Source organism: Tenrec ecaudatus, chromosome 18, assembly GCF_050624435.1.
Source record: "Tenrec ecaudatus isolate mTenEca1 chromosome 18, mTenEca1.hap1, whole genome shotgun sequence".
NCBI lineage: Eukaryota > Metazoa > Chordata > Mammalia > Afrosoricida > Tenrecidae > Tenrec > Tenrec ecaudatus.
The window spans coordinates 19,759,713-19,786,891 of NC_134547.1; the positions used below are offsets into that span (position 1 = coordinate 19,759,713).

General features: G+C 52.9%; 1 protein-coding gene across 2 annotated transcripts; it reads left to right on the forward strand.

Moving 5' to 3' along the window:
* Positions 1 to 5,224: 5,224 nt before the first annotated feature.
* Positions 5,225 to 26,863, forward strand: FBXO17 (F-box protein 17). 2 transcript variants are annotated; one of them, XM_075536185.1, is made up of 7 exons: positions 5,225 to 5,439; positions 7,495 to 7,726; positions 18,297 to 18,661; positions 18,994 to 19,105; positions 24,712 to 24,807; positions 25,276 to 25,411; positions 26,202 to 26,863. In XM_075536185.1, exons 2-7 carry the CDS (start codon positions 7,581 to 7,583, stop codon positions 26,343 to 26,345), a joined length of 999 nt encoding a protein of 332 aa, XP_075392300.1. In that variant the 5' UTR covers positions 5,225 to 5,439; positions 7,495 to 7,580; the 3' UTR covers positions 26,346 to 26,863. The 2 variants fall into 2 exon arrangements, with proteins under 2 accessions (XP_075392300.1, XP_075392301.1); XM_075536186.1 differs by having other exon boundaries at positions 25,479 to 26,324.
* Positions 26,864 to 27,179: the final 316 nt, after the last annotated feature.

Genomic DNA, 27,179 nt, shown 5'->3' on the forward strand with positions numbered 1-27,179 from the left:
TGGTGGAGAGATCAAGGCCCATTAGTATAAGTCTTTCACAAAGACATTTTCCTTTTGTGAGCGGCAACTGGGGGTAAGAGTTTTCAAGAGTTTTCAAAGGGGCTATTGGTCTCTCCCTGTTGGGGGGCGAAGAAGATGAAAGAAAGTTAAGGACACGTGGAAATAAGGAGTCCCCCAGAATAATGACATGCTACCTTCCCCACGTGCTGGGACCAGAAGAGCAAGATGGGGTCAGTCAGAACCAACTCGATGGGCCCTGACAACAACAACAGCAAGGTAACGGGAACAATAACACCAGTAAAATACGTAAGCCTTAGAATAATCAACCAACTGGGGAAGAGAGGGTATCAGTTACCTGTGTTATTAGTCCGGGTCCATTAGAGCAACACATGAAACTCATGTATAAGAGAGAGTTTTATATAAAGGGTAAGTGCGCATCAAGAAAGCATCCCAACCCAGTGCTGCCCAAGCCCACAAGTCCAACGTTAACCCCTATGTCCGACACCAATCTACAAAGTCCTCCTCCATCTCACAAAACAGACACAATGATGCCAACTGCAAGAGGAAAGCCGAGTCGGTGAATGTGTGAGCATCTCAGCGCTGGCAGGGGTCTCCACACGGCTGCTCCAGCACCCAGGGCTGCACGGGGTAGGTCCATGTGGCTTCTCCTCAGGGATGTCTTGCAGGAAGTGAGCCTTGCCAGCTGAAGCAGGGGACTGGCTAAGGCAGCCTCACTCTGGTCCGACCATCAGAAAGCAAGAGACCCAAAATCTAGAAAGGCGAGGCTCACCGAGCCATTTTCTCTCTGCCCTTCAGTTAACCCTACATGTGTTTATCAGCCAGGTTGGCACAATACACTTTAACTATCTCATTACCCAAGGACAAAATTTCCAAAGAGATCGAAAAGAGGAAAGACTAGAGTCCAGAAACACAGGAAGAGGGAGTTGCAATCATTGAGGGGATTGCAATGGATGACATGAAACAGCCTGTGTCTGAGCTGCTGAATGGACAACTGATGTCTGCTCTGGAAACCTTCACCCAACTCCCGCGCGAAGTTAGACAAAAACACAGCAGCAGCAGCAACAAGAACATTGGGCACACGGGTCTGGTGGAGACTGGTGAAGCTCCTAAAATGATGGCACACAGGTCTGGAAATGAATTTGCCTTCGTGGAAAACAACAGAGAGGTCTGCATGGTGAGCAATAACGGGATATGCATTCTCCAAAATAATCAATTATTTGAGATCAAGAGAGCAACCTTGGCCCGGACACCCAAGGAGGGCCAGTATCTGCCCAGGGACAGAATTCATTCAGAAGCAAAAGGAAAGGAGGAGGAATGGGAGGGAGCGAGATCAATGCTATTCCACGGTGGGAATTGCAACCCATGACGTGAAACAAAATGTGTACAAATCGCTGCATGGAAAACTGACTCGCTCTGTCGACCGTCACCCAGTTCATCATAAAAATTTCAAGACGTGCAGCCTGAGCACAGTGCCTGATCAAAGGGGGTGCTCACTGATGATGGGGACAAGGGTGGTTCATGGGCACATGTGAAGCCTGGCAGGGCTAGGACTAGCTCCAGGGTGTCTAAAAGCCAGTCACCCAGAGTGCCTGGGCAATCAAAGGGAAATGGTGAGGGAGGGCCGATGGCCTACGCCAGCCATCCTCAAACTACGGCCCGCGGGCTACATGCGGCCTGCCAAGGCAATTTATCTGGCCCGCCGGGTGTTTTTGCCCCGTTTGCTTTTTTACTTCAAAATAAGATATGTGCAGTGTGCATAGGAATTAGCTCCTAGTTGTTGTTGTTGTTTTAAACTATAGTTCGGCCCTCCAATGGGTCTGAGGGACAGTAAACTGGCCCCCTGTTTAAAAAGTTTGAGGACCCCTGGTCTACTCTGTCCCAGGAGCTGGAATTGACTCTACAGTCCTAAACAACAAGAACAGAAGGCCAGATGTCAGGGGTAAAGGGAGAAAGCATATCCTGACTCATTCTCATCCCAGCCTCTGGCTTCATTCAGCTGCCCACAATGTGTGTGTGGGAGTAGGGGAGGGAGGGAGTGTTCTGGCAGATGGAGGTTTCTAAGGTCAGAGGGCAGGCTGCCCTTGCTGGAGAGAAGTACCAGGGGTAAGTTGAAAACGATCACCACCAGGATTCTGGGTCCTACAGGCACAGGTGTGTCCGACACAAAACGTGTGTAAACACATCTCTGCAGGCATTGGGCGGCTGCAGACAAGTACTGTCAGTGACGCACTTGTCTTAGACACGTCGGGTTTCTTCAGAAAAAGGGATCCTTTGTGTGCTAGAGGGGAAAAAAAACAATTGAGATCGGGGTTAATGCCACAGTTTTAAGACATCTCTCCCAATTAATTGAGCTTTGCAGCACGATTATGGGGAAGCTGCCCGGCCTAAAATGACAGTTGTCTGTCTTATTCTTCAGCAGCTTCATTGGCACATAATTCACAAATCACACAATTCAGTATGTCAGTCAGAGCAAGGGAGCTGTACAGTCGTCACCACAATCAATTTTAGAACATTGTCTTCATTCTTCTGCTCATCTTTATTAGCTTCCCATCTCCCCCAACCTCCCCTGCCACACCCCCAAGGAACCATTCATCCAGTTGCCGTCTCTCTAGATTTACCTACCCTGGGGTTCACATACAGAAAAACATAAAACCAACCCAAAACAACCTAACAGCAATCACAAAGTAAAAGAGAAACCTCAAAACATAAAACCAACCCAAAACCAAACCTAAGAGCAATCACAAACTAAACCAGCAAAACCTCAATCATAAAAGAAAGCAGAAACTATTAAAGCTAGAACAAATTTGAAATGGGTCCAAGGGAGACCAGATGATAAGAAAATACCGTTTAACCTAACTGCATCGTCCACAGTCGACTGCTCGACGCTCTGTCTGGTAAGAAGGCTCTTCACACGGCTCAGCTACGGTCAGAGGGGAGTGACTGGATGGGGACTTAATCCATGTGTGGATCCTGCAAAGGATTTACGAAAAAAAGGGAAGAGTTTTTGGGTACAGGAGGCACTTTACGGAAGGTTGTAAAGACCTCAAAGATGAACCAAGAGAGAGAAGACCATCAACTTTGGCAGATGACGTAACGGTGGCTGAAGTCCAGACGCTGGTGGAACGTGACTGGAGAATGCCCACTGACGCAATAGTTACGGAGATTGGGATGGCGCATGGTTTGGCATTTCGATTCTCAGCAAGCATCTTGGCATCCGTAAGCTCTCTACCCAATGGGTGGTAAAACTGTTGGGTGCAGATTCAAACTCAAACCCGAACTCACTACCATGGAGTCTCTTTCGACTTAGCAATCCTACAGGTCAGGGTAGCGCTGCTCCGGTGGGTTTCCAAGACCGGTTAACTCTACAAGAGTAGAAAGCCTCATCTTTCTCCTGAAGAGCAGCTGGTGGTTTCGAATGGCTGACCTTGTAGTTAGCAGGCCAACATGTAACTCACCACCAACTGGGCTCTTTAGCTAGCTCAGAATGCTAATCCTGCCACCAGTCTTTTTAGCAATATAGAAGCTAATGAAGACGATTTTATGGAATGAATCAAAACTGGAACAAGTCTTGCGTTGCCTAATATGATTCCCGAGAACAAGGTCCGATCAAAACAGTGGCTTCCCAGGGGATCTGCAGTCAAAGTATTTGAGGTCTCCGGCTGGGAGGCGTGATCAAAAGTATTGGTTGATCCCATTGGCTGAATTTAAGCCCACCTGGGCGGCCCAGGTGTACTGCCCACCTGGCTGGGGCTTCAATTGGTGCATGCCCAGTTAGTCTTCGTGGCTGGCCGAGGCTCGCCTGATTCTCTTTCAACCTCATGTAGGGGGCCTTCAGGCATGGGAAGGGACAAGCCCCCGTCCCTGTCTCTTGCTGCCTAACAGGACGACCAAAGAACTGATGCATTTGAATTACGGTGCTGGTAAGAATGTAGAGAATGTCGTGGACTGCCAAGAGATCAACCAAGTCTGACTGGAAAAAGGACAACCAGCTGCTCCTTAGAGGCAAGGATGGCAAGCCTTCATCTAACGGACCTCGGAGAAGGCACCATTCTTTAAAAAGGAGAGGGACGGAGACAAAAAGACCCTCAACAAGATGGACTGACACAGTGGCTGCCGCAATGAGCTCGGACAGGAGATCAACTGCGAGGACAGCACGGGATCCACCCGGCGGTGTTTCCTTCTGTTGTGCCTGGCGTGGCCACCATGTGATTTTACAGCGACACTTTTTGACAATGACGTGGTCGAGAGGTTTGACTAGAGACTAGGTCCTGCCTTGTGAGAATTCATCCAGGGTGCGGAATGTAAATGTGAGCAAGTCATCATGGACTTGGATCTACAAGCAACCATCGTGGAAGCAGCGGTCCAGAAATCGAAGGAGGTAGCGCGTGGGGAAAGCCTGTCACAAAAGACCTCTTTTAAAAAGTGTTAGCTCACAGACGTAGCTGTCACTTCAAGGACAGAGCGGCAGCCGACTCAAGTCCAGAGCGGCGGCCGACTCAAGTCATGGTTTTTCCACTTGCCACGTGCCTGCAGACGCTGGACACTGGATAGAGAAGGTCGATGAAGGAATGAGGGCTATGCATGACCGAGTTGGTCAAGGCCATTGAGTACATCATGCACTGTCAGGGGAATGGACAAACCTGTCTTGGAAAGCGTACAGCCACAATGCTCCTTAGATGCATGGATGGGTTGGCCATGCTACCAGGAGGGCCCAGCCCCTGGAGAAGGACATCTTGCTTGATAAAGAAGAGGGGGGGGGAGAGACTTAAGGAGATGGATTGCCACGCTGAGCTGTAACACAGGAAGAACTGAGAGGATGGTTTATGATCCTGAACATCTCCAGCGATTCACGCATAACCCACTGAGCGGCCAGAACATCCAGGCAGGCCCAGGGCTGCGGTTTCAGCTAGGCACATTGCTAGCTGTGCGCGGGTGGTCGCATGAGAGCTAAAAATGGTGGAAGCTGTTTTAGGGGAAGTAAAATTCGCCCCCACACCAGGTACCTGGGGCGTGGACTGGAGATTTGGGTCACCAACAAACCAGTGGGCGAAGTGACCGCTGTCCATGGGGCGGGCCACTAGCTCTGGGAGTGTCAGGCTGGGCCTCCTCCCCGACGGCCTCTCGGCAGCAGGGCGCCTCCCCACACCGCCAGCCGCTCTCCTGGATCCGGGCCCCTCCCTAGTCCCGGCCCCCGCGCCACCCACCCCTCGGGGAGGGGAGACCTCCGCCGCCCGCCCACCCGATCTTGGAGCCCGGCCTGGCCGCCACCGCCCCCGGGAGCAGGCCCGCTGCCCAGGCCGCTGGTCCCGAGGCTCCCTGGGCGGGGCCGATCCTGGGGCGCCCCCCCCCCCAGATTGCCTTCCAGCGCAGGGTGGGGAAGGGGACCCTAGCCCGCTGCAGTCTCGAGTGGGCCTCCAGGTGAGCACCGGGTCAGTCGGAGCCCCAGGCCGCTCACAGCAGGCCCCGGGGCCGAGGGGCAGGCCCGGAGGGGTCGCGCGCCCAGCGTCGCTCCTGCGGACCATGGCGACCCCGGAACCCGCGTCTGCGCCCGTAACCCCGTAACCCCGCAGGCACACAAACACACTCCCCAGAGCCAAAGGGGAGGGCGGCGCGCCTGCAGGGGGGCGCGCCCGGGGCTCCGGAAAAGTCCGCGCGCAACTTACCAGCGCCCCACGTGTGCCCGCAGGCCCCGGGCTGGGGTCCGAGCCTGCGGGCGGCTCCTCCCCCAAATCCACGCACCCCCTTTCCGTGCGCGGTTCCTGCGCCTCTCCGCGCCCACGCCGCTCGAAGGGGCTTTTCCAACTTCCCACACTCGGCTTTCCCCTTCATGCTTGAGACGCTGTTCCGTCCGCTGCAGACAGCGTCCACGTCTTCTTTTTTTGGAAGTCTGGAATACGTCAATGCCTACTTTTTTAAAAGCTGCACCCCAGAAGAAAGGACGACTGAGCTCTGGGTGAAAAATAACTGTCTTTTAAATAGCTGCTCCTGACCCCCTCCTAGGGAATGTGTGTGTGATTCAACATTATATATATATAATGATCCTTTTAAATTTATATATATATATAAAATGATCCTTTTAAATTTATATATATATACATTTTTAAAGGATCATTTTGTGTTCCCAAACTAGCTCATGGGAACGCAAATCAGTAACTTGTGAGCGCTAGCGAATCGTTATGTGTGTGCATGTGTATCGGTTTTCTTAAGAACAACCTTTTCAGTAACTGTTAACTTCCACGTTGTTAAAGCAAATCTGTTACTGCTTTTTCTTAACCTTCTACTGTGAGTTGGGCGATAGTTTACAGAGCAGATCATCCGTTTCCCATTTAATAATCCCCATCATTCACTGCACGACGCAGGGTTGATGGTAGTGTGAATGCCTTGTCTTGGCCTTTCAGCAATACTGCGCCCCTGCGGGAGTCCGGGTGGCGGAGTGGGTTAACCTCAGGGCTGCTAACTGCAGGGTCAGCGGTTTGAAACCACCAGTCACTCCGAGAGAAGGAAGCCCGCGGCAGTGAGTTCGGTTTGATTGGGGCCTCGCAGTTTTGGTCGCTTGCTGATTCACTAATTTCACTCAGCAGAATGTCCTCCAGGTTCCCACCGGGTCTGAGGGGTCCCTCTGCTTCCTGGTTATTCCTTCGTGATGCGCTGTATTCCACTGGGTGCATGTCCCAACGTTTGTCTGTCCACGCTTCCACGGATCGGCATGTAGGCTGTTTCCATCTCTTTGCCACTGTGAATCAATCGGACTGCAAGGAAGATGGGTGTGCATATGTCTTTTCTTGGGGTGCCCCTGATTTCTCTAGGATATGTACCCGTGAAACAATGGCTGTGTGGCCTGGCATTTCTGCTCCCCATTGATGGTGGCACCGCTTGACAATCCCACCAGCGGTGCAGAAGTGTTCCGCTCTCACCGGATGTTAGACACTGGCCCCTGGGGATTTCGACTTCTTGGATCATTCTCACGCCACTTTTTCTTCTACGTCCTCCATGAGCTAGTTTGGGAATACAAAATGAGCCTTTTAAATGTGTAGACCTGCCTCTTCTGGGTTTCTAAGACTTTCAATCTCTACAGGAATAAACAGCCTCATCTTTCTAGCCAGTAGCCAGCTGGTGTTTCCGAACTACTGACACTGTGGTAACCCAGAGCTCCTTAGAGCGGTTTAACAGTGGAGTGCTTGGTGGCGGATATTCCTTCATGACCCAGGGGCCCTGCTGGCGTCATGGTTATGCATTCAGTTGCTGCTATCTGCTTGGCACCATCAAACCATCGGCGACTCCCAGGCTCCAGTGGAATTCACAGGGGTAATACTACCCAGCCCCATAGGGTTGGCATTGACTCATGCAGTGTTTTTTTTTTTAGTTGAGATCCCTTCACGGCCATCAAGTACTGTTAACATGGGAGCCCTGGCTCCCATCTAGTGCCCTAGCGCTAGATTTTGAACTTGGCGTTTTCTCTTGTTCATGCCGCAGGTGGTCCTTCGTGGTGCTTCCTGGCGTGGTACTGTTTCCCCTGCACCGCTCCCCTAAGCCCCGCCCCTCCCCGGCACCTTGTTTTCATGGCTGAGCGGTTGGGACACAAAGAGATCCAGGCGTGGGATTCTACGTTCTCCGAGCTGCACGTTAGCTGCTCTCTTAGTAACCACAGGCCAGTGAACACAAGTCGCAGCCCTGAGCTCACCGATTCTTCCACCACTTGCACCAGGTAGGAACCACACTCCCCGTTCCTGCCGACTCATGACCCTGTCAGAGGGGACCTGGGCTCCTTCCGGTTTTCAGGGGCTGGTTCTGCTGGAGTGGATCGCCAGGCTTTTCTTCTGCGGCTTCTCTGGGCAGACTGGCACATCCAACCTTTCCGTCAGCAGCTGGTGGCATGAACTGTTTGAATCGCCCAAAAACTCCAGGAGCTATCAGAGGTCTCCCAGCCCTTATCCGAAACCTTTGGGACCAGATGTGTTTGGCGGTGGAGGCTTTTTTAATGTTAGGCAAGTTGGTTTTGAATATTAGGCAAGTGGGTGGGGGGAGCCCTGGTGGTGTAGTGGTTATGCACTGAGCTGCGGTCTGCAACTGCAGCCCCATGGAAGAAAGACGGGCTTTCTACTTCCGCTAAAGAGTTACGGTCTCAGAAGCTCACAGGAGCAGTTCTACCAAGTCCCATATGGACTTGGTGGCAGTGAGTTTTAGGAACCTGGAGTGTAATCAGACACACTGATCCTTCATGAAAGGCATCTTCATTTCCCAACAACACCAGCCCCTTACACTGATGTAAGTCAACTCCCATTGGTTTTCTGGCCCTGGAGTCGATGCCAGTTTACAGAGACACCCACCCACCACCCATGGCAGGGTAGAACTGTGCTTCTTAGGGGTTCTGTGGCCTTAGGGGTTCAGAAGCAGTTCACCTGGCCTTTCTTCTGAGGCACCTCTGGATAGGTGGGCGACTGCCAATCTTAAAAGTTAGTAGCTGGGTGATTAACCCTTTGTGCCACCCAGTGATTCAGAATAGGCAAGGAACACAGTGGTTCAAGTGCTCAGCTGCTAGCCAAAGGCCAGTGGTTTGAGCTGCGTAGTGGGAAAAAGGTGAGGCAGTCTACTTCTGTCGAGATGTACAGCCTTGGAAACCCCATGGGGCAGTTCTACACTTTCCTCCAGGGTCACTGTGAGTCAGACTTGACTTGGGGGGGGGGCAGTGGGCATTTACAGGGGGAATTCTCCCTCTCCTAGAGGGCTTGCCATTGGCTGGAGTTGCAGGAAGTCGACGTGAGGGGGGCGGCCACCATAGAACCTGCCCTTGAACATCTACTTGGATCACTTCCTCTCTGGGCTCTACCAGCAGTTCCCAACCCGGCTCCCATACCGCCCCCTGGTGACTTCTTACGATATGTCAGTGCCATCTCCTGGAAAGAAACTGACCCGACATTTGAATTGAACAAAATGTCTAGAAATTGTTTCATGTTTTAATGGGAACCGAATTTGCTATGTCAACTCCCACAATTCTGACTCACAGCAGCCTTCTAAGACAAATTAGGACGCCACACACACACCCCTTTGGGTTTCCGAGACTATAAATTGTCAAGGAAGTAGAAAGTCTTATCTCTCCCCTGTGGAGCGGTTGGTAGTCTTGAACTGCTGGTCTTGCAGTTAATAACCCAGAGGGTCACCTACAATGTCGAAGCACCCAACACTAAGGTACAAACCAAACCTGGTGGCAGCGAGCCGGACTCCTGGCACGCCATGCGGTTCAGAAAGGCAGCGCCCACAGTCCTCTCAGTGGTCCTCTTTCTGAAGATCATCCGGTCTCTCTGGCAGCCCCTCTGGACGGGTTTGATCTACCAACCTTCAGGGCAGGTGTCGAGGGAAAACTGTGGGTATCTCTCGGGACCTCGGGCCCGAAGACACACTTGACTCTGTCCTTCTCTGGCTTATAGAATTCCTCCATGGGATTATGTCTTTTTTTAGATTGTAAAATATCTTTGCATTGAACGACTTAAGACATCATTCCAGCTTCAACACCCATGTGGCCAGGACCAGGTCAACTGAAAGAACACTGTTAGTCCCCGAAGGCTTCCCTGCCTGAGTCTTCTGGTTCATAACCCTCTCCCTCCCTGCAAAAGAAGCCACCATTCTTACATCACGATGCCTTTCTGTGCATCATTTGAGTACATATAGGAGAGCCCTGGGCATGTATTAGACCACCAACTTCAAGGTCGGTGGTTCCAAGCCACCAGTTGTGCCTTGGAAGAAAAATGAGGTTGTCGGCTCCCATAAGGATTTACAACCTTGGAAAGGCTATGGAGGGTTGTAGTGAGTCAGAATTGACTTGGGAGCAATGAATTTGCTATTATCCATTAAAAAAACATACAAATAAAACTAAGCCCTCTGCCATCAAGTCCATTCCGACTCCCAGCATCCTATGGTTATACATCTTTAAGGGAGCAGACAGCCTCGTCTTTCTCTTGAAGAGGCACTGGTGAGTTTGAACTACCGACCTTGCAGTTTGCCTGCTGACTATGTATGCAAATAATATGCATGCTATATGTGGGGGGCTGGGGAGATGAGGGGGGGTTAGTGAACCTCCTCATGCATCAGAGTCCTCTGCTCATATTTATGATATATGTACATGCATATGATCTATGTGACTGTTATATAAGAAAACGTAAAAAAAAAAAAAGAAGAAAACATATGGTAATTTATCATTACAAGTGGAAGTTGTGGCGGTGGAAGGAGTCAAAGTTGAATACGTGTTATTAACCGCTCATGGCAATGGGGTGAGAATGCCATCCCCGTGGTCAGTGGGGTGTCAGACCTTCGTGACCCAGAAGCAGAGTGCCAGGCCTCTCTTCCTCGTCCACCTTAGTCTGGAAGCTCCACAGAAACCTGTTCAGCATGAACGCAACATGCAAGCCCCCTACCACCACCAACAGGCTGGTGGCGGCTGAGCAAGAAGCCCATTGTCTGGGAGTGAGAGTCCTGGTCACCCTCAGATGAGGGTGACCATTCTACCACTGAACTGCCACTGTCCGTAAAATCAGAGAATGAGTGTCAACTAATGCAGTCCAAAGCCAGGCCCCCAACCATGGTGACCCCGGGAATCATATTGTCAGTGTGTGTGTGCGCACATGTGTGTGTGTATGTGTGTGTCTTCATTTACCCAAACTTAGGCATTTGGAATTCAGCCATGTTGTTCTTGGAACTTGTCATGTCTCTTTTTATTGATGGAAAGTAGTCCATGCTATGACTTTAATCTACAAATGTACTGAGTGGACAAGGAGCCCCAGTCATGAGGAAGTTCAGTGTTGGGCTGGACACCCACCAGCCACTCCCAGGGAGACAGACGAGGCTGTCTGCTCACTGAAAGATTTACAGCCTCAGAGACCCTAGCACGCAGTTATTCTCTGTTGAGGTTACTGTCTTGGGCTGGGGTCACCAGAGAAGCAAAACTATAGAGAGAGAGGAGGTCGGGGGGTGGGGGGAGAGAGAGAGATGTATAACAAGACATGGCTCACATAGTTGTAGAAGTAGGCAAGTTCAAGTCCAGGCAAGTTCCCAAGGCTGTGGTCAGGTGTTAGCCGGGAGGCTGCTCCTGACTTGCATAGCTGTGGGGGCGGGGCGAACTGAAGGCCAGCGGGAAGACGACCCACTGGTGGTTTGCAAAGGTGAATAAATCTGAGGCTGCTAGGTCAGATGGCTAGCTGCTGACGCCCCCTGGATAAGAAGACAATATGGCTTGTGTCCAAAGAACCAGGCATCAACCAACCCGCTGCAGGAGCCAAACCCAGCAAAAAAGCAAGGCAAACTTTTCCAGTGCCCACTTATACTGGGAAGCAGGTCACAGCCCGGAGGAAAGGTCCTGCCATGGATCACATTAGAGCTGTGATGTGAATGACATCCTACATCCCATCCTAATCTTACAACTGATTGGCTTCAATTACACTGTGGTAAGACAGGTCAGGAGAGTTAATAGGTGCAAACTGCCAAACCACTGAGAGTCCTGGCCCCGCCAAATTGACACAAAAACTTAATTAACAATCTATGAGTCAGGCTTGACTCACTGGTAATGGAGCTGCTCGGTTCCCAGATGGGGGTAGTAACTCAGTTCTCTGCTTCCCGGCACTGAAAGAATTCACATCACAGAAGCACTTTTGTAATTCAAGTGGATTTTTATGAAGGAAAGGGAAAGTTTCAGATATTACAGTCTCAAAAATACACGCTGTTTCTGGAAAGCGTGCAAGGCCTTGCAGGAGCCGCGCAGGAAATTCATGGTGCAGAAAAGAAAAAAACAGGTGGAAAGAATACAGGAATGGGAGCCCAAAGCCCACAGCTTCGAGAACCCTTAAGTCCCAAGAGGCCAAGAGGGTGCAGGCCCCAGGCAGGCCCTGAGGGGAAGGTGCACCTCAGGCTCGCCATCGCCCTCTTCGAGCAAGATCAGAGTGAAAGAGAGGCAATGGCCTGCAGCCTGTGTGTTTAAGCCCTCAGGCATGGTTGAAGGTGTTAGCTGATCTTACTGGCTGCATTTTAGCACACCTGGGTGATGTCACGTGCTGGTAGGTAAGGCGGATGTGCCCAGGTGAACCTCCCACCTGGGCCCAGTGGCTTGTGTCTGAGCATGCCCAGTTTGGAGTTTCCCCATAGGTGTCTAATCAGTGTGCCTGATTTCCTTGGAACCCCATTATTGTGGCATGGCCAGCTCGTTTCTGTTCAGTGCAGGTGCTCGGGAGCCAACCCCCCTTTGTCCCTAATCTAGCGACCTAATCGTTTGACCGTGGATGGGCCTTTTGGTGAGTTCCAGTCTGAAGCAGAGATCGTGTATCTTCTTGGACTTGTTTCCTGATCCTGGACTGCCATTGCGCTCCCAGATTCTGGGGGTGCATTTCCAACTGAAGTGAAGCACATCCGCTTCTCAAGGGGTGGTCCCAATGCATACTTCTTCCCCTGGATGGGTCTGCGAGGCTTCTCACGGATACATGGTGGTGAATGGCACCGGGCTAAAGCAAGTTGGGGTGCTGATTGAGAAGTCGATGGAAGGCAACCTGCTCTGGTAGAGTAGTGGTTATACGCTGGGCTGCTAACCACAAGGTCAGCAGTTTGAAACCACCAGTTGCTCCATGAGAGAAAAATGAGAAGTCGATGGTTTAAACTCACCAGCGCTCCCTGGGAGAGAAAGAAGGCAGTCGGCTTCCATGAAGATGAACAATCTCAGACACCAAATGGAGTCGTTCCTGATGGGCCTGCGCCTTAAGTTCTGACCCATCTCCGACAGCTCCGTTTGCTTCGGGTCCTTCAGAAATAGATGGACATGCTTTTGTTAGGGGTAGTGTCTCCCTCCTGGTCTCTTTTGTTAGGTAATCGAGAGACGCCAGAGACCAAATCAGTTGAATTAGGGCAAACAGGCTTGATTGGGGAGAAAACCCCAGCCTAGGCAAAGTCCCACTGTCCACAGTGTCTTGGCCGGGGGAGTCACACCCTAGGCTACAGGGGTGGTGCTTGTATGGCTAGAGAACATGTGACTGGGTTGTTTTGAATCCATATAAGGTAGAGTAGTCAGGGATTGGGAGATACAGGTATGTCCGGGTTTCTGGAATGTAAGATATCTTCCTGGTTCCGGGTATATTCATGCTGGGTGCAGAACGGCTGGTTGAGAAGAAAGTGGGTCATTAGCCAGCTCTGGTCAGCTTCGCAGGTGTGTGGGAGATTCAAGGTCACTCGCTGCTAGCTGTTTCAGCTAGCTCTGATCAGCTCCACACGGGTGGGGGAGATTCAAGGTCACTTGCTGCTACTTGTGTCAGCCAGCTCTGGTGAGCTCCTCACAGGTGGGGGAGATTCAAGGTCACTTGCTGCTAGAAGCCGGCCTGGCATTGATCCGGCCATACACTTTTGTTGCATGGAATGAGCAATGAGAGGTGGGTCAGAGCGTCTAGATTGCAGTCCTGACCCCATGCCTGACTGCTGTATGATGTTGGAGGAGACACGCCACCTCTCTGAGCCTCAAGATCAATGGGGATCGCAGAGCAGCTACAAAGAGGCTATCCCCCAATTCATTATTACATTTGCAGGGAGGCCTTGTCTTACACAAAACCTTTTTAAAAAATTCTTTTTCGGTCAGCATTTAAAAACGGGGTGGTTTTCCATAAAACTGGGATTCCTGGCCTCCTGAAGACTGGAGGAGGTGCCCACTGCCCCACTTGGCAGTCAGTCAGCTGGCATGAACAATAGCATGGACCCTCAGATGGCACTGTAGTCTGATTTGCCAGGTTGCACAACTTCAGGTTCAAATCCATCCAAACCAAACCGCACGCACTGTCACTGAGTGCGTTCACTGACAGTAACCCTCCAGGACAGAGAAGAAGCGCCCCTGGGGGGCTCAGGCTGTACATCTCGACAGTAGTAGACAGTCTCATCTTTCCACTCTGAACGGCTAGTGGAATCCAACTGCTGACCTTGCAGTTAGCAGCCCAATGCACTAGGTCAACCAGGGCCCCTACTTCCACCCGCTCAGCTTTAATTCATACTCTGCTGTCTCCTGCAGACATGTGAACTTGAGGTCTCCGGGCTAAAGCTCTGAGATCATCTAACATAGACCCAACACCAAACCCAGCGCCATCAAAGGGACTCTGTCTCAGAGTCACCCTAGAGAGATTGTGGGTCTTTCCAGAAGCAGTCAGCCCCGTCTTTCTCCCTGCAGAGGGGACCCACCAAGAACCGGGGACCTGCCACTTTGTCAAGGCGGGCCCCTTCTCAAGGCTCCACATGTGCCGCCCTGAATTGCAGTTCTTGTCCTTATCAACCTGTGAGTTGAGCAGCAGCCCCTGCGTGACAGGCGGCTTGCCTTTTTGCCAACAGCTTTGTCTATAATGAAACTCTTTTGACTTTCAACACACTTGTGGGTCTACTGTTTGCTCTCTAGCGGCCCCGCCCCTCCTGGCCCGTTTGTCTCTTTCCTTGTGTGTATGTGGACCGCTTGATCCCCCATGTTGCTAGTTTAAGGACCCACATTCCTCATGGATGATACTGTTTCCTCTTTTTTTATTTTGGTCGGGAAGGGGACTCAGTAAATATGTATTAGGTAGATGAGTGATTGAACAACCGTACTGCGGAAAGTACGCACAGCCTTCTCCATGCTGTTTCATTTTGTAGGCAAGCTATTATTAAGCCGAGGAGGTACACAGCAGTTACACACTGGGCTGCAATCCTCAACGTCAGCAGTTTGAAACCACCAGCAGCTCCGAGGGAGAAAGGCAGGGCTTTCTATTCCTGTAAAGAGTGTGTTTCGGAAACTCACAGGGGCAGCTCTATCGGGTCCTAAAGGGTCACTGGGTCAGAATTGACTGAGGGCAGGGAGTGTGGTTTGGTTTTGTGATTGAGTCGCCGGGAGACCTCGTGTATAGTTTCAGGTCCAAGTGAAAAGGATATTTCCGGGCAAGGGTCTTGGCAGCCCTTCTAGGGTTTTCAGTGGTGCATTAAAAACATTTTTTTTAAATTATTGGGGAAATAGATTACCAGGTCTTTCTTCTGAGGCGTCTGGATGGACCCTAAACTGCCCATCACTATGAGAGGCAAACGGATTGTAGGTTTGTAGTTGCAATTGTTGCTCAGCAAGAGCCAGGATGGGCGACTGATTGTTACAAGGACCCTTAGTGGCGCAGCAGGTTAAGTGCTGGCCTGCTAACCTCGAGTTCAAGCCTGACGGATGCTCCCTGGGAAGAAGATGGGGCTTTCTGCACCCATAGAGACAGTGAAGGAAAACCCTACTGAACAGTTCTAGAGGGTCACCATGAGGTGGCATGTGCTCCCCGGCAGTGTGTAGGGGGTGGGGGTTGGGGTGGGGTCCTGAGTCCTGGTGGAGACATGCAGCTGCCAGGATGAACAGAGCATGCAGGATTGCAGCTAGGAAGAGCTAGCCTTGAGGATGACTGATAGGCATGTATCCATCATGGCCCCTTCAGCAGGCTGAACCCACACAGGAAGCAGATAATTGAAAAGGAAACATTTAACAGAAGGCATTATTAACTATCAGGGGGGAGGGGTTGGAGTCCTGGGGAGTTGGCAAGGAAGCGAAGAGGCCGGTGACGAATACGGAAACAGAAACAGCAGCTCTGAGGGACAGCCCGGGAGAATGACGGGCTTCCAACTCCCGGAGTTACAGGGGGCGGGAGGGGGAGGGCGCACTAGAGCTGACTGTGATTGTTGCGCCCCCTGAGCTGGAAGGCGGGGGCGCTAAGATAGAAGTGGTGGTGATTGGACAACTCCCCTTGATGTGATGGAATGATCCAACTGTTCAATTGTGTGATATGCGGATGATGTGCCAAGGAAACTGTTGAGGGTGGGAGGGGAGTGACGGGGGCAGGCGTCGCAATGAGTGGGCATCCACTTGATGGCAGTGGGTGCCAGCGAGGGGACCGCCGCGACCGAGCACGAGGTCTGAGATCAGCCCCAAGAAAGATGGCAGCCCCCCGCTGAGGTCCAGACCGTGATGGGGAACCCCTTGCGGTGCTGCGCCAGGGGCACTTGCTGGAATAATCCACCCTTTGGGAATGTACCAAAAATGCACCCCAGAGAAGGTCCCAGAAAGCAGTTCTTGGGGAGGTGCCTTGAGGGGGCACTCAGCTAGGACACTACCGCGGAGGGGGTCAGAGGAGGGCGCTGGATGCGGCGCTACGTGCCAGACGCTGCAGCTCCGCGTGTTGGAAAAGCCGAGCGAGCAGCCCGAGCCGGGTGGGGTCCCGGGACACCGCGCACGCGGCACTGACCGTCTGCACCGCGCGAGCCCGCGGCGAGGGGCGCGCCGGAGCCGGGAAGGAAAGTCTTTCTCCCGCACCGTCTCTCTGTCGCCCTCTGCTGAAAAGGCCCAGCATCGCATCCACTGGCAGCAGGGGGGCGGGAGGATTTAAAGAGCAAGCTCAGATTCCGAAGCTAGCCGCTGTGCGGCAACAAACTGACAACCGGCACACGATAGGAGTCTATGTATATGAAATTCTAGATAATGCATATGCATACATTAGGCTATAGGTACGTAAAGCATCGCAGTGGTTGGCTGGGAGCGTGGCACTCTGACTTGGAAGGGGTGATAGATATGTTTTGTGCCTTGATTGTGGTGATCGTTGCGTGGTTATACCAAAAGAACACAAAGCAAAGCAACAAAAACACTGCCAGCAAGTCCGTTCTGATTCATTCCTGCCCTATAGGACCGGGCAGGGCTGCCCCTGAGGGTTTACAAGACTAGAACTCTCTACAGTAATGGAAAGTCTCTTCTTTCTCCCTCTGAGGGGCTGGTGGTTTTGAACTGTTGGCCTTGGGGTTAGCAGCCCAATGTGTAGCCCATTCTTGTTGCTGTTAGGTGCCATCCGGTCAGTTCTGACCCATAGCAACCTTATGCACAGCAGAATGAAACCCTTTCCTGTACTACACTGAATCGTTCCTGTGCTGGGCCTCCCCTCCTTCCCTGCCCCTCTATTTTACCAAACATGATGTCCTTCTCCAGGGACTGGTCTCTCCTGACATCAAGGCCAAAGTATGAGCCAAAGTCTCAGCATCCTTGCCTTTAAGGAGCACTGTGGCTGTCTTTCTCCCAAGACAGATTGATTAGTCCTTTTAGCAGTCCAAGATACTTCCAATATTCTTCTCCAGCACCACACTTCAAACGCACCGACTCTTCTTAGGTCAGCCTTATCCAATCTCCACCTTTCACAAGCATATGGGCCGATTAAAACTACCACAGCTGGGGTCAGATGAGCCTTAGTCCTCAAAGTAACATCCTTGCTTTTCAGTACTCTAAAGAGGTCCCGTACAACAGATTTGCCGAAGGCAATAAGTCTTTCGATCTCATGACTGCTGCTTCCATGAGCACTGATTGTGGATCCAAGCGAGGCAAAATCCTTGACAACGTGAACATTTTTTCCATTTATTATGATGTTACCTATTAGCCCGATGGTGAGGATTTGGGTCTTCTTTACATTGCGTTGTAATCCATGTGATCCTGGATCTTCATCAGCAACTACTTCAAGCCCTCCTCACGTTCAGCAAGCAAGGTTATGCCACCTGCAGATCACAGATCAGCCTTCCTCCAACCCGGATGCCACATTCTTCTTCGTACAATAAACCAACTTCTCTGAGGATTTGCTCAGCCTGCAGATTGAATAAGTATGGTGAGAAGACAAGAGCTCATTGGTAATCCCAGGACTGTGGTGGCTTTGTGTTGCTGTGATGTTGGACATTACACACTCTGGTATTTCACACTCTGGCAAGGTCCCCCATTGTGGGAAACAGGGAGATTTCTCCCAAGTCGTCTCCCCCAAACATGTTAGACTTAGGAGACTGCTTGCAGCTAATGGTAAATGATTGTCAAGTGCTGGCCTTACCCCCCAAACCCTATAGTGGGACAGATTTCAGCAGAGCTTACCGACTAAGAAGATTTAGGAAGAAACCAGTAAGAACCTTGTTATCTAACTCTCTTGCTTTGGACACATTAGCAGGGATGGGTTGCTAGAGCGGAGGATGGATGTTTGGTTAGGTAGAGGGCCCTTGTGGTCGGTCGTGGTGAGATGAATTGGCGCAGTAATGGAAGAATGGCACGAACATGCTATCAACTGTCGGGTCTTTTGTCCCTGGGCAGAACATAGGCAGTTAGGACAAGCTGACCCGTTCTTTGCCATAGAGCCAGGCGGCAGGAGCTCCGTGCATGGTATTCTCAGCGCCAGGGGACTCCAGGTGACCCACGCGCCTGGTGGGGACAAGCTGGAATGTTCTGTGTCCTGAACCTACGGATCCTACTCTTCTTGCAGGACAATGGGCGCCCGGACCTCCAGGCGGCTGCAGCCCGCGGACAAGTCCATGGACCTGGGCGCGCTGCCCCCCGAGCTGCTGGTGCAGGTGCTGAGCCACGTACCACCGCACGCGTTAGTGACGCGCTGCCGCCCCGTGTGCCGCGCCTGGCGCAACGTGGTGGACGGGCCCACCGTGTGGCTGCTGCAGCTGGCCCGCGACCGCAGCGCCCAGGGCCGCGCGCTCTACGCCGTGGCCCAGCGCTGCCCGCCCGACGCCGCCGCCGTCACCAAAGCCTACGAGGAGCTGCCGCTCTGCGCCCTGGCGCGCTACTGCCTGCTCGCGCCGCTGGGCCGCAACCTCATATTCAACTCCTGCGGCGAGAGTGGGTGATGGGGGCGGGGCCAAGGCCAGCCAGGGCGGGCGTGGCCACGGGCGGGCCGAGTCGCGATGGGAGGACCTGGGAGCGGGACCGGGACCTTGTGGGTGGGCGTGGTCAGGGAGAAGTCCAGGGGCTGGAGGGAGGCCGAGTGGGGAGTGGAGGGCCCAGGAGAAGCGGAATCGATGGGCAGGGCTGAGTGATGCAGTCTGCAGGTGGGACCCGAACTGCAGGCCGCCGAGGAGCTGAGGCAGAGTAGGCGAGACAAGAGGGGTGCAAGGCAGACTGCTGGACGAGCGGGTAGGCGAGACCCTGCCCGACCCTGTTGTAACGCACAGGGGGCTTCAGAGGCTGGGAAGTGGAGCACGGTGGAAATGGCTGGGCCGTGGAAAAGAACGTGATTCTGGTGCCGGGGGCCCCGTCGCAGACCTGCTTCGTGACTTCTTTCGAGTGAGTAGCCCCTGATGGCTGGGTAAAGGGCTCTGAGGAGGGACGATGCAGCTTACCCCACCCTCCTGACCCTCCCCCTTAATTCCCCTTCACAGCCATTCATTCAACAAGCACGTGTCGCGGGCCTGCTGGGTACCAGGCACTGTTTCATATGCCACACATGGGGGAGAGGGGCGGGCGCCGGGAATCAGCAAGATGAGAGACTGCTGCTTCCATCTCCCTTTAGACGTAGCGTTTAGAGGGGTCCCTGAGCATGCACGCAGCAAAATAACCCTAGCAACACAACAAACTGTGAGAGGGCTTTGCCTGCGGGCCCTTATTCTGAGCCCTAACTATAGATCAAGGATCGCAGCCTTCACCATGGAGTACAACTCAACCCACAGAAACCCAAAATTCTCCAAACGACCAGATAGGCAGCATCCTGATTAACTGAGAAGACACTGAAGTTGTCGATGCGGATGTCCCTGGCCTCTCTCTCCACTTCTCTCTGAAACCTCAAGATCGGAGAGTTAGTGGCTCAACAGCGAGAGAAAAGTATCACAGGGGCGCAGTGTCTCACTCAGCCAAGCATTTATTTCAAAGCGAAAAGATATTCCAAAGGACAAACGGGCCAGTCCCCAACGAGTGGAGGACCCAGGGTGGTACCATGCAGGGGCTTTGGTTCTGTTTTTGCAAATGGATGATAACGACGGGGAGGGATATTCCTGATTGTTTGGGGCGGGGGGATGGGGAGGACTCTCGATCTGTGTGGGGTCCAACCTTTGCTTTCCTGTATTTGGTCAGGGGGTAAGTGTCTTGGCAATCTCGTGTAAAGATAGACTGTCATGGAGCTGGTGGTGGGTGTGGTTTTCACTTTCACAACGAGCAGTGAGGTTTCTTTGTTGCTGTTAGGTGTCGTCGGGTGGGCTCCGACCCACAGCGACCCTTTGCCCAACAGAAGGAAACTGCCTGGTCCTGCCCCCTCCTCGCCACGGTTCCCATGCCTGAGCCCATTGCTGCAGCCACGGTGCCAATCCATCTCGCCGAGGGCCTTCCCCTTGATCGCTGCCCCTCAGCTTTAGCAAACCCGAGGGAAAGAGGACACAGTCATTGCACGACGCAGAAGAACTAGTCGACAAAAACGAGGAGCTGATACCAAGGGCTCAAGTAGAAAGAAAATGTTTTGAAAATGATGATGGCAACATGTGTACAAATGTGCTTGACACCATGGATGGAGGGAGGGAGGGAGGGAGGGAGGGATGGATGGATGGATGGATGGTGATAAAAAAGCAAACAACTAGTCGGCCTTCCACCCTTTGAGGAGGTAACAGATGAGCAGGAACCAGTGGTGCTGAAGGAAGAAGTTCAAACTGCACTGAAAGCATGAGCCCCAAACTAGGCTCCGCCCATTGAAATGTTTCAGCAAGCTGGAGAAGTACTGGAAGCACTCCCTGGTCTGTGCCAGGAAATGTGGAAGACAGCCACATTTGTGGCTCATTCCAAAGCATATTTGTGCTCATTCCAAAGAAAGGTGACCCAGAAGCATGCTCAAACTATAGAACCATATCACTGATATTGCATGCCAACAAAATGTTGTTGAAGATCATCCAATCACAGTCGCAGCAGGACATTGATGAGGAAGGCGTCATCTCTTTCTCCATTACATGTGCTTGATAAGAGAGAGCCCTCTCAGCGCAGGGTCCTCGGAGGAGTCAGTCTTACGGCAGTTTATCCACCAAACTCTTCTTGACGACTCCCTTCTTTGTAGGGTATTTTCCAGTTTTCCCACTTCCCCTGCTTTAACGTCAAAGATTTCCTCTTGCTTGGATCCACAAGCAGTGCTCATGGAAGCAGCAGACCGGAAATCAAATGACACACTGCAGTGGGTCAACGTTCTTTAAACTATTTGTGGTAGTTACAGAATCTGGTGTCCATTTGAGGATTAAGAGTGAAGGGGTGGAGTCCAGCCTGTCAATCATTGTCTTTCCAATGAGGCCTCTGTGTGGGTGTGGCCTTCTCTTGAGGATTCTGGGAACGCCTATAATTCCTCCTTGGAGGCAGAGACAGACACACACTCTCTCTCTGCTCAGTCCCTGTAAGATATCCTCCTTGACAAGCCACATGGAGACAGGCTGATGGCAGCCAGTGCCCTGAGCTGGAGGAGCCACATGGAGACCCCTGCCAGCGCTGAAATGCTTACAATACTACCGGATCCACAAGACTTCCCTCCCACCCACTGGCCTGTGATCTTCCTGCATTTGGCATCAGTGCATGTGTTTGATGAGGCTGAAGGGGACTTTATAGATTGGGTATCAGACATATGGGCTTGATCTGGACTGGGCTTTCTCAATGTACAATTGCTCCTGTACATAAAGTTCTTTCTTATACACATATGTGTCTACGAATTTGTTTCTCTAGTCAACCCGAACTCACACAGTATTGAAGAGCCAGGATGCTAGTTTGAAGGCCAAGGTGCCCCTGGCCCACGCCATGGTGTTCAATGACCTCGCATGCGTGGGGGAAGCAGGGCAGTGAACACGGAGCAGCAGAGACGCGCTGGTGCGGTTCAGCGGTGGTGCTGGAGGGGAATCTGGACTAGAACACGGACTGCCAAAAGAGCAAGCACACCTGTTTGGGAAGCAGCACAGCCAAGACTTTGTCCCACGGACTTGGGGGTGCTATCAGGAGAGACCCGTCCCTGGCAAAAGGCACCATGCTTGGGCAAGCAGAATGGCCGTGAGAAAGAGGAAGGTCTTCACCAGACGGACTGACCCCGTGGCTGCCGCCCTGTGAAGAGTGAAAAAGCAGGCAGAGTTGGTCTCTCTCGGTGGGACACAGGTGGCTACCGGCTGGAAATGGCTCAAGGCCACCTGTCAGCACCCCTACACTGTCTCCCGGGTTTCTGTTTGCGATCTGTGCTATGAAGACATAGAACCAAGCTGACTGATTGATCTTTTTATCCTCATTATGTGGGGGCTTCAAAAAGTTACAGGGGGAAGAATGGAATTTAAAGAGAGTGGAATTTATTTTTTTGATAGTGGAATTTTTCCATAAACCTTTTTTTAAAATTAATTTATTTAATCATGTTATTGGGGGCTCATACAACTCTTATCACAACCTCATGAACCTTTTGAGGCCCTCTTATGCCCCATACCCATTCTCCTTGCCTCCTGGCCCCATCCTCACCCCAAAACACACACACACACGTATGTATTGTAACGTGGCCTCCAGCTTTCTCGTGGTTGCCAGTGTATTGGGGATGAAGTACTATGTCACTGCTGTTTTAATTTGTATAAAACTTTGTAACTAACAATTGAAAGGAGCCCTGGTAGTCTAGTGGTTTACACATTGGGCTGCCAACCCCAAGGTCAGTAGTTCGAAACCACCAGCCTCTTCTCGGGAGAAAGATCGGACTTTCTACTCACATGGAGTTAGTCTCAGAAATCCCCAGGAGGCATTCTCCCCTGCCCTATAGGGTCCCTAAGAGTCAGAACTGACTCGATGGCAGTACATTTTAAATGCGGTATAGTGGGTTTCCGCATTGGGCTGCTAACGACAAAGTCAGCAGTTCAAACCCACCAGCCACTCCTTGGGAGAACGAGGCGGATCTCTGCACCCATAAAGATTTACAGCCTCAGAAACACACAGGAGCAGTTCTACCCTGTCCTGTAGGGTTCTTATGACTCAGAAGCAACTCAATGGCAGGGTGTTTTTGAGACCTAACCATTAAGCATTGCTTCATGTTATTAGCCTTGTGAATTCCCTTCTGTAAAGTAGCTGTCCATCGTTGCTCTTGGGATTGACGTTTTTCTTGTTTGGATTGAATTCCCTCATGCCAAAATCTCCCACTCAGCCATCGGTCTGAGCTGTGCCCCTGGGACTCTGTTGGGCAGTTACCTTTGATGTTATTGTGATCAAGTTCACCCTTTCTGTTTTTCCTCTATTGAACCCTGGTGGCCTAGTAGATTACACATTGGGCTGGTGCCCGCAAGGTCAGCAGTTCGAAACCACCAGCTGCTCTGCCAGAAAAGATGAGTCTTTTACCTTCTGTAACGATTTACAGTTTTGGAACACCACCACCCCCGGGCAGGTCTAGCCTGTTCTATAGTGCCTTCACTATGAATCAGAATCACTCAATGGCAGTGAGTGAACGGGGGTATTTTTGCTTTAGAATTTACAATTTTTAGATTGTGTTGGGGAAAAAATGGCCTTCCCCACCTTCAAGATCAAACAATATTGTTTTATACTCTCTTCCTAGTAACCTGTTCTTACCCTTCATGTCAGGTGCCAGGAAGGGGCTTTGGTTTCCCCTCCTCCACCTACTGAGCTCCGTCTCCACACCCTGGGGGAAGGGTTCCATCTGCCCCCCACTCCTAGGATGTCACTCACTCACAGGCCAACACGGGGCTCTGCCTAAGCTCTCTCCAACCCCACTCTCAATGTAGCAGTTCCTCCACCAACACCCCAAAACCCGGAGAAGGGGACTGTTGGTTATAAAAGTGTGGGCAGAGCTCCAGGGACAGAATACAGGGCTCTGAGCTAGTGGGCTCTGGAGGTAGGGGCATCTCAACTCCTCGGGGCATGGAGGCTCAGGTGGCAGCAGCAGCAGCAGCTCCTGAAATGTTGGGAAGACCGAAAGCGCTAAGCCTTTTGCTCAGAGGACGGGCAGGTCCCCGGTGATCCTGCGGGAAAGGGTGCTGTCAGGGGCCATGGAGGTGGCTCCCATCCACAGGGACCCTGTGCATAACAGGAGACACTGCCGGGTCCTGCGCCATCCTCACCATCGCAGCCACTCTGTCCTCCATCTCCGAGGGCCCTCTCTCACCGCATGTCCTTCTCCAGGGCCTGGTACTCCGGACAGCACAGCTGACGCAGGTGGGAGCCTTAGTTTTAGTCTCCTCCCTTCCCCTCCCACCTCCTGCTGTACCTTTCCGCTGACCCAACAGGAGGCTGAGGGCAAGGGTCCTTCCAGGCCGTCGACCTGAGAGCTTGGGCCCAGCACATTAGAAAGCCCAAATGCAAAAGAACGAGCCAGTCCGAATCCAGACCAATTGCCTTCGAGTCAAGTTCAACCCAGGGCTTCCATGGGTGCCAGGCACACTTCAAACAGCCGACCTCCCATTTAGTAGTGGCACTCTTTTAAACGGAGTGCCCACCAGGCTCCCCTGTGCCCTTGGGAAGGTCCCCCGCCACATGTCCCTACGCAGACCTCTCTCATGTGGACTTCCATGTATCCTCCCCCCAAAACCAAACTCACGGCCGTTGAGTCCAGTCTGACTCCCAGCGATGGATTCCCGAGACTTGTGGAACTTTGCTGGAGTAGAAAGCCTCATCTTTCTCCCACGGAGCAGACGGTGGTTTCAAACTGCTGACCTTGTGGTTAGCAACCCAACTTGTAACCACAATGCCATCAGGGGTCCTATACTCCTTCCCAGGTGTGTGTGTGGGGGGGGGGGTGCCGGGGGAATTGCCTACAGCTTGACCTCTGGGAGTGGAGAGCAAGGTGGGAAGAGGTCTTGAATCATGCGGCTTTCTGTGTTGTTGAGTCAACTCTGGGGGTTATGTGGGTTGTGGTCTGAGTCCAGGTAGATGGTGGTCTGAGTGAGCCCCGCCTCGTCCCTTCCCAGGTGGTGCTTCAAGAGGCAGGTTGTGGACCTGGTGATGGAGGGTGTGTGGCAGGAGCTCCTGGACAGTGCCCAGATCGAGATCTGTGTGGCCGACTGGTGAGTGGCAGCCTGACCCCCGGCGCCGATGGCATGGCCCCTCCATGGGCAGCTACTGCCACTGTGCCCCGTTCTAAAACTAAGCGGTGAGGCCAGACTTTCTTAGGCTGGGCACCTCAGAGGGAGCTGGGGTTGTTGACCAGAGAGCCACTAATTCGCTCAGGACGGCCCCTCAGAGCTGCGGGTGCCCAAGAAGTCTCTAGAGGCCCTGGGAGTGCTGTGCCCAGCACCAAGGTTCAGAGGGGCAGAGTTGGGCCAGGGGTGCCTGCTGGCTTTGAGACTGGGGACTTATGACAAGCTGTCTCCTTTTCCCAGCCTCTCCTCCAGGCTCTTATGGGGGGGTTAGCACGGGGGGATGGCCAGACAGCTGTCCCCAAACCAGGTCCCCGGGTGGGACCCACATCAGGGCGCAGGGAGGCCCAGTCCTCAGCCTCCTCCAGAGCCTCATGGCTCACCTCCACCTGGCAGGTGGGGCGCCCGAGAGAACTGCAGCTGTGTCTACCGGCTCCGGGTCCGCCTCCTGGACGTGGATGAGAACGAAGTGGTCAAGTTCTCTGCCTCCCCGGACCCTGTCTTCCAGTGGACCGAGAAGGGCTGCCGGCAGGTGCGTCCTCCCGATCACCCCTGGCCCTGCTTCTTCATGCCCAGGCCTGATCAATGTCCATTCTCAGCTCTCCTCAGGGCCGGGACTGTATGAGAATAAGAGTCGGCCGTCCTTGGGCATCCTGGCTGGCCCGAGACCTGCAAGGGCTTGACTACTAGCTGAAAACGCTGCTGGTTCCAACACCCCCAGCGGCCCGTACGCAGAAAGGCCTGGCAGTCAGCTCCCCAAACCCCGTGGAGCAATACAGCCCTGTGCACACGGCTGTCACGGAGCCCTCCAGACCCCGGCCTAACCCAGAGCTTGACATCATTTATTTCCTCAGCCCAACAGCTGGGTTTGGGGACATGCGTTTATGAAGACCTACTGTGTGTCGGGGCTGCAGCAATAGCCCCGAGTCCCTGGCCTCACCTCTCTGAAGCTGCGGAAACTCAGGCACAAGGCAGTTAAGTGATGCCTGAAAGCCATTCAAGCCCAGGCTGGCTCCCACTGTACCTCGGAGGGACGTCACCTCTGAGATGATCTTTCTGTCCCCTCCCTCTCCCCCCCCACCCCCAGCATCCAAAAAGACCCCATGAAAACATGGCCCAATCACAACTCTTCTATGACAGGGAGGGTCTGCAAGTGAAAACCCAGGGGCCCTACCCCCACCACCAATCCTGCCTCCCAGGGCCTTTGCACTGGGTGCCAGCTCGTCGGGCTGCCCAGGCCTACTCAGCCCGAGGACTACTTGTGGAGTGGTGGCAGGCGGGCACCCACAAGCCCTCACCCTCTTATCTCCACCCCACCCCAGGTCTCCCACATCTTCACCAACTTTGGCAAGGGCATCCGCTACGTCTCCTTCGAGCAGTACGGAAGAGACACTCGCTCCTGGGTGGGCCACTACGGCACCCTAGTGACCCACTCCAGCGTGAAGGTCCGCCTCCGTGTGTCCTAGCGGCCGGCCTGCAGGGGCTCCCAGGACACTGCCTGACGCTGTCCTCAGTCCAGGACTCTGCAGCCAGAGATGGCCAGGGGCAGTGGGGGTGGGTGGAAGTAGCCCACATGCTGTGAAAAACTGACAACACTGCCACCAGGCCATTCATGGCTTCCTTGGCTCACCCATGGGAGGCACCCAGGAACAGCTGCCGGCTGGTTACTACTGAACCTCACAAGTGGGAATCAATGAGGGGAAACCCAGCCCATTTTTGCAGGGAGGACACAGGGGCCAATAAGAAGCCATGGCTGTAAATCTGGTGGGGCCACCCCACCTCCACACCTGTGGGCCAGGGTGGCATTTCTTGCATGAATTCCTCAGACAGGTGCCCTGCCTTCATCTCCTGCCAGCTAAGGAAGGAGCCTCTTTTCTCTGCCTGGACACCCAGAGCAGAGTCTGTTCTGAAGGAAAGCTCCCCCACCCTGACCTCCTCAGCTAGACAGAGCCAAGAAACTCATTAAAACTGGTGCTGAATGTGAGGTGAATGTTCTGGAATCTCTGCACTTGACAACCCCAACTCGGATCCTGCCAGGTGTTTTCAGTCACACGAGTTGTGTGGGGCCTGGGGCTGCTTGGAGACCCTGAGAGGAACGTGCCCTGCCTATTCTCAGCCCCCAGCCAGGCCCCTGACCAACACCATTTGGTCCTGGAGGAAGCCAGCTGGGAGTTTGAATGGCCTGCTTGGGGTCATGGGCCACTCCTCGGGGCAAAGAGAGACAGAGGGTGAGCACAGCTCCCATATCCGCCAGGGCCGGTGGGTGCTCACCTCAATCCTCACATTGCCCCTGAAGCCAG

What these genes read in the sequence shown, in the direction of transcription:
- FBXO17 (XM_075536185.1), top strand. Translation starts at nt 7,581, where the DNA reads ATGGCTGAGCGGTTGGGACACAAAGAGATCCAGGCGTGGGATTCTACG. An exon ending in TCTTCCACCACTTGCACCAG is followed by an intron (nt 7,727 to 18,296) that starts GTAGGAACCACA and finishes CTCTTCTTGCAG; the next exon opens with GACAATGGGCGCCCGGACCT. An exon ending in GAGATCTGTGTGGCCGACTG is followed by an intron (nt 24,808 to 25,275) that starts GTGAGTGGCAGC and finishes TCCACCTGGCAG; the next exon opens with GTGGGGCGCCCGAGAGAACT.